Source organism: Danio rerio, chromosome 12 (genome assembly GCF_049306965.1).
Source record: "Danio rerio strain Tuebingen ecotype United States chromosome 12, GRCz12tu, whole genome shotgun sequence".
Classification (NCBI taxonomy): Eukaryota; Metazoa; Chordata; class Actinopteri; order Cypriniformes; family Danionidae; genus Danio; species Danio rerio.
The window spans coordinates 36,754,716-36,767,500 of NC_133187.1; the positions used below are offsets into that span (position 1 = coordinate 36,754,716).

Here is a 12,785-nt window from a genome sequence, read left to right on the forward strand (position 1 = left end):
ATGTTGTATTTTATCTCTTACATACATCTATTTTACCCATTTAGGTGTGAACATATCATGGCCAGAAGCAGCTTTAAAGAAAATAATATAATACTGATATAAAAATTGGAAAGAAATATTACAAACAATCGCTCCGCTCGTGTCACAGCAGCTCAAAACACAGTAAAAACAATGCAACAAAGAGACCATCACTCACGCGAGTTATGCCAATAGAATGTATTTACAGAGGTCACACCATATCTGTATATATTTTAAGTATTGTGATAAGAGCGCATTGATCGATCACGCCTCCACACATCATTTACCTTCTCGCGTGTTGTGGCTGCTGTAGGCTGTGTGTAATATACGGGAGCACAAGTGCGACTTCTTCTGCTTGTAAAATCATAAACAAACCCCTACGATTGGTTTATGAGATTAGCGAGTAACGATCGACTTATTAAATGTGATTATCGGCCGATACCAATCTTCGGCCAATCAATCAGAGCATCCTTAATTCATTTCTTAACTCTTGAATTAAAAATTTTATTAAAACATTGGATTTGTTTATGGATGAATGAAAATATAACACTCAAAATGTTATAAACTACAAAATTTGCATTTTAATTTTGGAACAAATGCAATCAGTAGTTGAAAAACAAAATATGTTTACTCAAACACAACTTTAAATCATAAATCCAGAGAATTTAAGTGGTCTCCTACTTAATTTTTTGTAGCTGTTTACTGTCAACAGACATAAGTGGGACATTTTATGCGAAATATCTACGTCAATGGTCTCAAACTCAATTCCTGGAGAGCCACAATTCTGCATAGTTTAGCTCCAACCACCTCCAACTCACACCTGCTTAATAACCTCTAGTAGTCTTGATCCCCTTGATTAATTGGCCCAGCGGTGTTTGATTAGGATTGGAGCAAAACTGTAGAGCTGCGGCCCTCCAGGAATCAAGTTTGAGAACTGTGATCTACATCAGGGGTGCCTAAACACGGTCCTGGAGGGCCGGTTTCCTGCAAATTTTAGCTCCAACTTGCTTCAACACACCTGCACGGGTGTTTCAGGAAAGCCTATTAAGAGCTTAATTAGCCAGCCCAGGTGTGTCTGTTTGGGGTTGAAATTAAACTTTGCAGGACCTCCAGGACCGAGTATGGGCACCCCTGATCTACATCATCAACCTGACACTGCAGAGTGCTTAGTTAGTTGCAAGCTAATTTTGGTTCATTCCCTGTGAGCCCATACAAGACGAGTCCTCGTATTACAGGCAACACATGGACTGACTAAACTAGAGCATTCGAAAACAAAACTTCTAAATAATCAGACATGGCTTTCAATTTGCACTCTGGATTTACACACGATTCATAGTGCTTTCGCTGTACATTAATAGACCTGAATCCATCATGCATTTCCAGAATAGTCTCTCTCTAGTGTAATATGCTAGTAAGCTGTTTGTCTTCTAAGGTAAAGAGAGACTACACTATAGAAAATTTCTAAGGATCTGGCACCAAGTTCCTCATTTAAAGTCTGAACTTTAATGGCACACATAGAAATCCTTTAGCCCTGAGTTTTCGATATGTACGCCATCAAATACCTCCAATTCAATCAAACCATCATCTTCTGTAAACGTCAACAGCATTATTAATCCACCTGCAATGACTCTCTAGAGCCACCGATAGAATCTAGACTTCAGTTCTTCAATTCTTAACCATATCTAGACTGGCCAAAGAATGAAAAAAATATGGCCAAATGCATGTCATGTATCAGAGTAAAACACAACCCAGGACTGCAGTAGCACCATGTGTGGGTGTCTAGTAAAGGGGGAAAGGCGCACATAATCTTCCAAGACTTTTTTTTTTTTTTATATATAGCACCTGTGTGAAGTTCATGGTCAACACATCAAGTCGAGCCCCACATAAACACTATGAACATGGAAAAGTGCTGTAAGAAAGAACACAAAATGCACTTATAGGGGTCATTATTATGTGTGCCAGCCAGGCCATAAAGCGTGGCCCCCTGTACACTGTTCCTTAATGCCAACGGGTGCTTGAAGAGTCACTGTTGATCATGTTGGTGCTTGCTGACCTCGGGTTTGCAGGCTACTGAAGTGAGCCTCCCTCAAGATGCGGTTGATGTGATCGTATGAGATGCTGTGGCTCAAGGAGACGGCCGGTTCTTCTACTGCGATGCCAGGGCTGCAGGGAGCCTGGGAAATATAGATTCCTCTTTGGTCAGGCTTCTGGATGCTGGACGTGGCTCCTGCCATCTGCTCCGGACTGCTGATCCCACTGCTGTCACTGCTGGATGACTGAAGGGAGATAAAGGACTGAGTGTGAGGACGACAGCAATCAAGCTCTTTCTAGGTATACTAAAAACTTTCAAGCAGGTGTGTTGAAGGAAGTTGGAGCTAAACAATGCAGGACACCTGCCCTCCAGGACTGAGTTTGAACACTCCTGTACTAGTTGGTTTAGATCAGGGGTGCCAAAATTCGATCCTGGAAGGCCAGTGTCCTGCAGAGTTTAGTTTAACCCCAATTGGACAGTGGACACATCTGAACCAGCTAATCAAGCTTTTTCTAGGTATACTTGAAACTTCCAGGCAGGTGTGTTGAAGGATTTTGGAGCTAATCTATGCAGGACACCGGCCCTCCATGACCGAGTTCGGACACTTCTGTACTAGTTGGTTTAGATCAGCGGTGCCCAAACTCGGTACTGGAGGGCCAGTGTTCAGCAGAGTTTAGTTTAACCCCAATTAGACCCACTTGAACCAGCAAATCGAGCTCTTTCTAGGTACACTAGAAACATCCAGGCAAGTCTGTTGAAGGAAGCCGGAGCTAAACTATGCAGGACATCTGCCCTCCAGGACCGAGTTTGGACACTTCTGATCTAGTTGGTTTAAATCAGGAGTGCCCAAACTTGCCCTGGAGGTCCGGTGTACTGCTGAGTTTAGTTCCAACCCCAATTAGATATGCCTAAATCAGCAAATCAAGCTCTTTTTAAGTATACTAGAAACATCCAGGCAGGTGTATTGAAGACCTAAACTATGCAGGACACCGGCCCTCTGAGATCAAGTTCGGGCACCACTGGTTTAGATGTTTTTGAACTCTGCAGGAAGGTTGATCTCCAGGATGGGACCCCTGTTTTGGACATTACAGTTCACAGATAGACGGCATCAGACACTTTATCAGGTTTTGTCAGACAGGGTGTTACCCCTGCCTGTGTCTGGTGGCATCTTTTGGACCTCACTTCGCTAATTGCACAAGTGATGGATTATCTGAGAACTGACATCCTGTAATGTGGTGATTGTCCATGTTTGTCTTAAAGGGAAAGTTAATCCAAAATTGGACATTTCTTTACCATTTACTCACACTCAGGGGGCTCTAAATTTGCATGATTTCTTCAATAGATCTTCTTTTGTGTTTGTTTGTGTACTCAAACAAGTTTAAAACAATTGCAGGTTAAGTAGCTTTTTTCAAAAATGCGAATTTAACTTCAAAAACTAGAATATGGCATGAAGCATTTGCAAATAAAGCAATGTTTCCATCCAATTAGTTAAAGATAACAAAACTGTCGCTTCCTGGTGTCAATTATGAAAAAAAAATGGTTCCTTATTTTTATAATTAATTGTTTGCGCCTCAGAACACAAAGCTGAAACAAACTGACCACGGTGGCTTTTAAAGGCGTGAGACCACTGTTTGGGAGAGTTTTCATTTCCGGCTGATCTGTCCTTTAAAATTGTGGACTGGGCTCATAATGTAACCAAAATACTATTTCATATATTCAAATGAACTGCATGAACACCAAGTTTGCTTTTGCCAAAAAAAAGCAGGCCAATGTAAAAACACCCTTACAATTCCTTCTGGATGTCTATATGACAACAAAGACTGCCGAAAGATTCACATTTGATTTACAACAGCTTGCATTCCAGACTCAAGATCATGCTCAGAACCACTTGACAAAGCATTACAGGTAATAATGTCAATAATTTTCACTCTCTTGCACAGACAAATCATTTTGCTTTATACCTCAAGGTATCATCAATAGCCACAGGGTTTAATTTTAATCTGCCTCTGTTTTTTTGACACTCAAAGACGCTATAAACCAGGGGTCACCAACCCTTTTAAAACAGAGAGCTACTTCTTGGGTACAGAATAATGTGAAGGGCTACCAGTTTGATACACACTTCTCAAATAACAAATTTTCTCAATTCACTTTTAATTGTGTTATTATTAATAATTAATGATATTCATGTATGTGGAGACACTGATCATGTTAATGATTATCTCAATAGTTGTCAACAATGATTTAACAAGGTAAAAAACAGATAAATATAAATATGCAACACTTTATTTCTATAAATCTCTGCAAGTATTTACATTTTCAAATTATTACTTCTACAATATTTTCTCAAGCCACTAACAATTTTTACCACTACGTTGTACCATGTTTGAACAGATTATCAATTGCGTAACATAAATCAACTTTCAGATTTTACTAAATTTATCACCAAATGTACAGAATTTTAACGTAGCCGACGCTCTTCTAACCATTGTAGTTGCCTCGAGTTGGACATTGGAGAGAGTGGAGATTACCTCCGTTCTCATCTTTAAGCGCCCTGCGTTTCTACCCGGTGGGTAGTTGCATGACACATTCTGAAATGTCTCTCAACATTGTGCCACTTTGCTGTCACCAAAGTCACCCCCCAAATAAAGTTAAAAGAAAACGCTTCCTCCCATTCACTGTGACAATGATACATTTTCTTTCTTTTTTCTGCCATGTTTTTGGGGGTAAATCATCTCCACTTTACTGCGCCCACTAGCAGATTTCTTGGTGCCCGCAACCATTTCTGTGGAGACCAGCTAGCTCTGATCTATTATAAAATATTTTATATGTATACAGTATACAGTATAATACACAATAATAACTAATTGTCATTTTTTAAATTTACAAGTGTGATTTAAAAAGAATGCTTACAAACAATATTAGATCCAGCTTACTGGAAAGTGGTGCCATGGTGAACTATTTTTTGAAACAGGCCTGCAGGCAACTCATGATACTCGCGTGTGACCTGTTGTTGGTGACCCCTGCTTTAAACATTGGTATCTATTTTATGAATCACCAAGGATGATTGTTTTAGCTAAAAATCTTCTTTTATGTTCTACAGCAGAAAAAAAATCACCAAGACATTGGGCAGCCTGAAGGTAAATTGACTGCGAACTGCAATGTTAGTCTCTTTATCTACTATTTAACCTTTTGACATTTTAAAATGAGCCTGATCTTGAATGAAAGCAGCATTTAAACCAAGTGTTTTGTCTTCTTACCTCAGAGTCCCAGACATCATGGCCAACCTCGGGGAGAAAGGAATAACCTCCAGACCTCTTTGGCTGGGGCAGGACCTGCAGCTCCTCGGCATCACAGCCTCGTCTGCGTTTTCTGTTGACAAAGACCATCACCTTTGAGTGTGTTCATTCGGCATGCAACGTCCAGACACATATCTTGCCATTTCTCAAGAAATGGTGGCACTGCAGACTTGATTGCAACCATTAGTCATCAATACGTCCACTGCAGGATTATGACTCAGATTTAGGAATTAAAAAAATACCATCAAGAGGAGAGCTGATACTGCTGGATAACAGCACAGACTCATTTAACCAATATAGCAGCTAGTCAAGAGGATCAGCCTGCTAAAGGAACACCTAAAAATAACCGGCAGGCAATGAAGTACTATGCTAAATCTGCATGCACTGACAATAACATGCCACATGGATGCCTATTGCATATCTGTTACATAAATGCAACATACGTGCATACACAATAATGTTACCTGCTTTCTGTCAGCATGTCGGATCTGTGCATTTGACAGCCAAATAAGGGCGCACACACAGCACCACTCCGTCTCAATGACCAGAACACCGGCTTCCTTCCAGCAAAATGAAGGGATTTGCCAAGGTTTTCCCCTAATGATGAGCGAATGACAAATATAATTCAGTGTGAGGAGCTGCAGACACGCTTGCATTGCAGTGCAGGTATGCAGAAAGCGTAATATTAACGTCTATCAATTCAGGCCTTCAAACATCATCAGGTAAGGTAAATATGTATTCGTAAAACACACTAATATGTTATAGTCATACTAGAACAGTGATCTGTATAGCATAGTAACGATAGTGAAACCGAACGAAATGGCAACCATATTATCGGTGTTATATTAATGTGAACGACATGTAATTCTTTGTGACAGGAGTCAAAAGGGCACATTTACACAAGCCCCAGTGTGATAATAATGTTGCCATGCAAAAACAGTGCGTTGAAAATGTCAAGCAGAAAGGCAGATAGCACAATGCTATGTGTGTAGTTCACTTTACTTCCTCCTAGCGATCAACTGTTCATACTACAGAACATGCGAAGTGATTTAACGGAATAAATGGGGTTTGTGAAGAGACTAAGGGTTTGTGGTGTACTCTACCTCTGTCTGTTCACAGATGGAGCTTGAGTTCAGGCATTTTCTGAAGTTACAGCGTCTCCATCTCGCCGGATCTCATTCTCTCTCTCTCTTTCTCGCTCACTCGCTCTTCCATCTGTTGCTGTCATAATGACGTAACGTGCGTGGCGTTGCGTGAGGAGTGGCGTACATTCGCACGTAGCGTTTTATTTTTAATCTTCTGACTGAGTTGTTAATCAACAACATCCTTGTGCGTGGTAGATTTCTACATACACAAATCTAAATATTTTAAGGGACATTTTTTTGCATTTTAAAATGAAATTCATTCTTATATGAAAGCCTTGAAGGTAACGTTAATGAAAACAAAAGTGCGATTAAACTTCTGACTTTTATATAAAAATATAAACTAAATGAAAATAACATTGCTCCCTTTATTGTACTATTTTTGTATTTAATTATTTAATTTTACTATCAGTTTAGCTGTCTTTGCCATGCGCTTCGTGCTTCGTCTGACAAATCGCAATACTGTTATGTCTTTTTTTATTTTTCATTCTTTGATAACCCGTTTTAACTAATTTAAATCTGTTTTAATCATTTTAATTACCTTAATCGTTTTTATCTTCTTGTTTTTTTTTTATTATTGTTTCTGTAAAGCACTTTGAATTGCCATTGTGTATGAAATGTGCTAGGCCTATATAAATAAACTTGCCTTGCGTTAAAAGTATTCCCGTTAAAAATAATATTGCATGGTAAAGTGATGGACATTTTAACCCTTAGAAAATGTAAATATTACAGTAACTTATTTTATTTTAAACACCTATTAAAGATACGAAAATGTTTGGTTACGAGGATATTTGGTCTCTGTTACATGTGAAAATTCAGTAAAAAATCCTTAACCGTAATATCCTGAGCTGGACAAATATATTTTTCTTATGATTCAATTAGGCTACTCTTTTATCTAAAATTATAAAAATCTTGGAAAATTAAAAAAAAATATTAGGGACAGTTACTGCTCTGAAATGGCAACGAATGTTATGACCCTTATCTTTATGTAATATTATTTATATATAATATAGTTATTCATATATAATATAACTGAATATGATTATTATTATATAGTTGCTTTTTTGCACCTGTTTTTTATTGTTATGCAAAGATGTACTAATGATGGCAAGTTGTTGTACATTACTGTATTATCAATAAAAAAATCTTTATACTTTTACATTAAATAATATATTTAAGGTCATTTGGATTATACAAATTATTCCGTAATTTCTGATTGTAAATTGTTTTCAGGTTTGACATCAATATAGAGCCCATCCCAATGAGTCACTGAGAAAATTTTATTTCCAGAACTTTGATGGGCCGTAGCCAGCCTAATAAAAGTGGTGTTCTCAAAAAGTGGACCTTTGTACAGTTATTTGCCTCATTTTCTATTTAATTATCAGGTTAAAATACTGCATAGTGACATTTTAAGCACTATTTTTAGCTGGATTTGCTTGCCGGATGGTTATCATTAAACTTTTTGATGTAACAAAAATATTTCCTTCATTTTTGTCAAAGTGCTTACCGTTTTATGTTCACAGAAATGTATATTTATTTACAAATGCCTAAGCTGGTTGGCTGGTTTTATCTGGTCCACCAACCTGGTTTTAAAGGGGCTTTTGCCATTTCCAGTCTGGTTTCCAGCCATTTCTAGCATGGTTTTAACTGGTCAGGCTGGAAAATGGCCAGCTAAAACCAATTTGACCAGCCTGGTTATAGCTGAACATAGCTGTTTTTTTTCTGGGCTCCCAGCCTGGCGAGGCTGGTCAAGCTGGTTTTAGTTAGAACCAGGCAATAAATGGCTGGAAACCCCTCTAAAACCAGCCCAGTTGGCCAGCTAAAACCAGCCAAGCAGCCAATGGTTCAGCAGTCTTTTTCAGCAGGGGTAAAGAGATTAGAATTTTAGAAATATGAAAAAATACTTATTTTTTAAATGCTTTTTATTTTCATTCTCATAAAAAACAAACATCATAAAAACCCTTATTAGGAATCTGTTAAAACTTATTTTAAATTAAAAAGCCTATAGTAAAATAACAAACTGGCCAGCTTCCTCAGTCAGAATTTGTTTATAAATGTCTGTAAATAATGAGGATTAAAAAAGCCTTCTTCTTTTGGGTATTTTCAAAATTTATGACCAAAATACATACTGTGTTATTATTCGTTATTATAAAAATAACTCTTTACAATACAACAAGTAAGAGTCGATACTGTAGTGATGAAAAGTTGTGTAATTGATTTTGCTGGAATGTCACGCCTGCAAGTACTTCCACACAGGCAATTATAAAGACGGCTAAACGGGTCTTTCGTGACTCAAAATAATCCAGCATGTCCTCTAGCGGTTAGTGGGATCGTTTACTGCGCCTGTCCCATGATAACAACAAACGGCAAGTTTTTTACATGTGGGCAAACGAGCTGGCTAAAATATAATACAGATTTTTTTTTTTTTTTTTGTGGCCGGTTTATATTTGGCTACTTGAAACAGCTTTAATAATGACTTAAATATACCCGGGAAAAGACTTTTCCCTATTCCATAAAAACATGGCAGTATAATCATAAAATATGAGCATAGGTAAGTAATATCTAAATACATGTACATCTAAATATTTGATTTAAGTCCCCTTTATGTTTGTTTTGGATTTCTACTGTAATACCACTGTAACTTTACTGGTAAAATTAGTTTTTTCACACTTCATCTAGTTAATCACTTGCCCATTCTTAATGCTATTATTCACATTGAGACTCTAGTGTACTATACTATCAGGTTTATACAAAATGGATACTTCCAGCAATAAAGGTAAGAATAAACCTCTTCTTCACATTTCAATAGTTTCTTTTCTGTCAACAAGACATGTTTCCCTACAAATGCTGAAACATTCTGCTTATAGTATTTAAGACACAGTTCAAAGCACATGAGTATGTGAAATTTTTAGGTCTGTTTAAAATATGAAACATTTCCTTACCCAACGTTTTAGCATAAATGTATAATAATAATAATAGGAAGCTATACAATATTATATTTGTGCATATACATTAGATTACTCCGTACTGAAGCCAAATCTGGAGCTTATCTAACAAAATAACTTTCAACATCGGTCATAAAGCTAGTACAACCACATTTATATGTTTTAGAAATAATATTAAATACAAATTTTAAAAAGAGGAAAAATCAAGAGAAGCTAAAAATGGAAAAAATTTGTAGAAATTTTGTTGGTTGTACTTAATTTTTTGCAATATTTTGCTTGAATTTAATCGTTTTATCTTTCAATTTCTAAATATGTTTGGTGACTAAAATATGATTTGAATAAATATATCTGTTTAATAAACCTGTTTTATTTAAATGCACCAAAATACATTGCCTATATTCACTGAGAAATGGATGCAAATATTCTTTTTCAAAATGGTGTGTACTCAATTATGCTGAGCACTGAACATAGTTTGTTGCTTTTTTACACCTGAAATGTGAAGATGTACTGATAATGGCCTATATGTTCATTAAAAATATTTATAATTTTACATTAAATAATATATTTAAGTTCATTTGGATTGTACGAATCAATCCTAAATTTTGTATCTTCAATTTTATTTTCAAGTTTGACGTCAATATTTAGGCTATCCCAACGGGTCACTGAGAGTACTTTATTTCCAGAACTTTGACATTAGAAACATTATAACAGATGATACAGTTATATATAAAAACTTTAACATGGACCAGTGTATTTATGAATGAGTTATTTATGAGTTCTTGTGAAATATGTTGTTTAAATAATAAAGTAATAGAAGTTACATTTAAAATAGTACAATTTATAAAACTGGTTAAATAGGTCTCTAGTTTTAGAGAGAATTAATTTTTATATTGAGGGATATAATATGCAAAACTGTATATTTCTGTGAAAAGTGTGAAACATTTGATCTGCAGTGGACAACACTCGAGTTCCCACTGGTTATGAAATTTTCTGGAATTTTCCACACTCTATTCCAGATATTAAAAGTGAGGGAATTTTATTTTTTAAATTTTTTTTTTATTTTTCAAGTCATAAAATATCATGGATGTTTGTTCGTTGTTTTAAATTTAACTCTACATTTATTAAAATGGGCGGTGTGGTGGCACAGTGGGTAACACAATCGCCTCACAGCAAGAAGGTCGCTGGTTTAAGCCTCTGTTAGGTCAGTTGGCATTTCTGTTTGGAGTTTGCATGTTCTCCCCGTGTTCGCATGCATTTCCTCCGGGTGCTCCGGTTTCCCTCACAAGTCCAAATACATGTGCTATAGGTGAATTGGGTATGCTAAAATTGTCTATAGTGTATGTGTATGAATGAGTGTGTATGGATATTTCCCAGTGATGGGTTGCAGCTGAAAGGGAATCCGCTGCGTAAAACATATGCTGGATAAGTTGCCGATTCATTTCGCTGTGGAGACCCCTGAATAATAAAGGGACTAAGCAAAAAATGAATGAATGAATTTATTAAAATGTAATTTTACAATAATGTTTTTTAATTGTGTTTTTTTTTTCATGTGTTTTGCTTATTGTTATGGTTTGTCTTTTTCATGTCAGTTTAGTCCTTTCCTGCCTGTCAACTGGCAATTAAATATATTAAACCAATATTAAACAAAAATGTAATTTATACAGTATCAAACAGCTGAAGTTGTTTTGTTTTGCTAAAAATGCGGGGTAGTAAATGAAACCAGAAGTCTTGAAACATTTGAGTTATAATGGCTGTACTGCTTTTAGATGTAAAATAAAGTCAATAGGTCAGGGAATTTAACGTTTTAATCAATTCAATTCAGCTTTATTTGTATAGCGCTTTTACAATGTAGATTGTGTCAAAGCAGCTTCACATAAATGGTCATAGTAACTGGAACAGTGTGGTTCAGGTTTTAGTGTTTAAGTTCAGTTCAGTTCCGTTTAGCTCAGTTCAGTGTGATTTAATCATTACTGAGAGTTCAAACTCTGAATGAAGTTTTAGTCAATGAAAAGTAATTTGGCTTAGAGTGGGAACTTTATGGCCCGTTTCCACTGAATGGTACAGTACTGGTCATCTTCATCAGGCTTGTGTTTCCACTGACAAAAGGGTACCAATAGTGGACGTGGTGTACGGCAGAAAGTTTCGCTTGACGTCATTCTTGCTCGAGGAAATGTCAAAGTAAGGCTGTACGGGTCATTCACATATCATATGAGAGGCACTTCTTACCAAACAAATGCTTTAAACACATAAATACTTGTGTATAAATGTTCATCACTAACCTTTCTATGAACAGGATTTGATTGATGGTAGATCAAAGATCTGTGTGAAATAGCCTACTGTAACGTCTGCGATTACATAAAATAAATAATTGCAACATATATGAACACATACAGCCCCTTACAGTCTCCGATATGTTACCAATTACAGAAAAACTTCACACATAATACATTTAGTCCTTATTTGGATTCAAAAACAACACGTAACATATAGCCCAGTCAGTGCAAACCTCTCATCTGTATCTTTAATCTTCACCAGCACATGTAACCTCTGTTGGAAAGTAATTCCGTCATTCCCGAGTTCATAATAGTTCAAAAGGTGATGATAATAGTTAAACATGGCAGTTTGCTCATATTTTAGGTTGCTAAAACAATCATTCGCTCCTTTGTTTTTTCCGGTTTCTCCTTGTTTGTCCGTTTCTAACAGGATCGGATGTCAGAAGCACTTCAATAATCATGCACAAGTTATTATCATCAGCTCAAAAAGTTCATTATTTCAAATATAGGCATGTGGCGAGAGCACACGAGAAAGCGAAATTGCTTGCGCTTTAGATGGCCTTGTAAACAACAACGAGGCACAGGGTAGATTCTGCTCTTCTTGTTATTATATGTATATATTATTACTGTATTGTCTCAGCTGCGTTTTTAAAAATGGCACTTATTTAGTTTTCATTCTCCTGGCTTGAGCATGAGCTAGTGACGTATCTCTGTAAACAAATAGCGTTCAGTTGCGAACCTTGCTCCGTCTTTTGGTACCCTTTTGTTGTGCTTGGTACCCAAAAAGTGGTACGGTACAGTTCGCATTTTTGTACCTTTTGACATTGGAAACCACTCAGTGGAAACAGGCCATTAAACAGTGAGGCAATTATAGAAGATGTATCGCTAGTCAAAGCAGCATACAGAAAACTGCTCGTAATAGCTCATTTAGATGGCATTATTAAAGTGTGTGGTAGTTACAAGCAAATCACTGACCTTGATTTCAACCTTGTTCATGCAGTTCTGATTCTTTTCCCTTACAGAACAATGTCCGTATTGTGGAAAGCCTTTCAAGAGGCTGAAAACTCACATCCCTCACT

General features: G+C 36.7%; 2 protein-coding genes across 7 annotated transcripts in view; one reads left to right on the forward strand and one right to left on the reverse strand.

Annotated features, from left to right (window-relative positions):
• Positions 1-1,851: 1,851 nt before the first annotated feature.
• si:dkey-21c1.1 lies at positions 1,852-6,565 on the reverse strand. The gene is made up of 4 exons (NM_001328019.1): positions 6,450-6,565; positions 5,811-5,943; positions 5,308-5,419; positions 1,852-2,294 (listed from the first exon to the last, which is right to left on the reverse strand). Exons 2-4 carry the CDS (start codon positions 5,840-5,842, stop codon positions 2,052-2,054), a joined length of 387 nt encoding a protein of 128 aa, NP_001314948.1. The 5' UTR covers positions 5,843-5,943; positions 6,450-6,565; the 3' UTR covers positions 1,852-2,051.
• Positions 5,418-12,785, forward strand: part of si:dkey-21c1.4 — a 19,969-nt gene continuing 12,601 nt past the window's right edge. Inside the window, exons 1-2 of one of the 6 annotated variants that reach the window (XM_021480389.3) lie at positions 5,418-6,073; positions 12,729-12,785. The exon at positions 12,729-12,785 is cut by the window's right edge and continues 1,065 nt beyond it. Coding sequence is in view for 4 of the 6 variants with exons in the window: in XM_021480387.3 (XP_021336062.1) it covers positions 5,958-6,012; positions 12,729-12,785 (112 nt within the window). In the remaining 2 variants the exon portion in view is untranslated. Of the gene's footprint in view, positions 6,074-8,777; positions 9,265-12,728 lie in introns of those variants that run through there. The other 5 variants (XM_021480387.3, XM_021480388.3, XM_017358556.4 and 2 more) reach the window with 5 other exon arrangements.

What these genes read in the sequence shown, in the direction of transcription:
- si:dkey-21c1.1 (NM_001328019.1), bottom strand. Translation starts at nt 5,842, where the DNA reads ATGCACAGATCCGACATGCTGACAGAAAGCAG. An exon ending in GACATGCTGACAGAAAGCAG is followed by an intron (nt 5,420 to 5,810) that starts GTAACATTATTG and finishes CTTTGTCAACAG; the next exon opens with AAAACGCAGACGAGGCTGTG. An exon ending in ATGATGTCTGGGACTCTGAG is followed by an intron (nt 2,295 to 5,307) that starts GTAAGAAGACAA and finishes ATCTCCCTTCAG; the next exon opens with TCATCCAGCAGTGACAGCAG.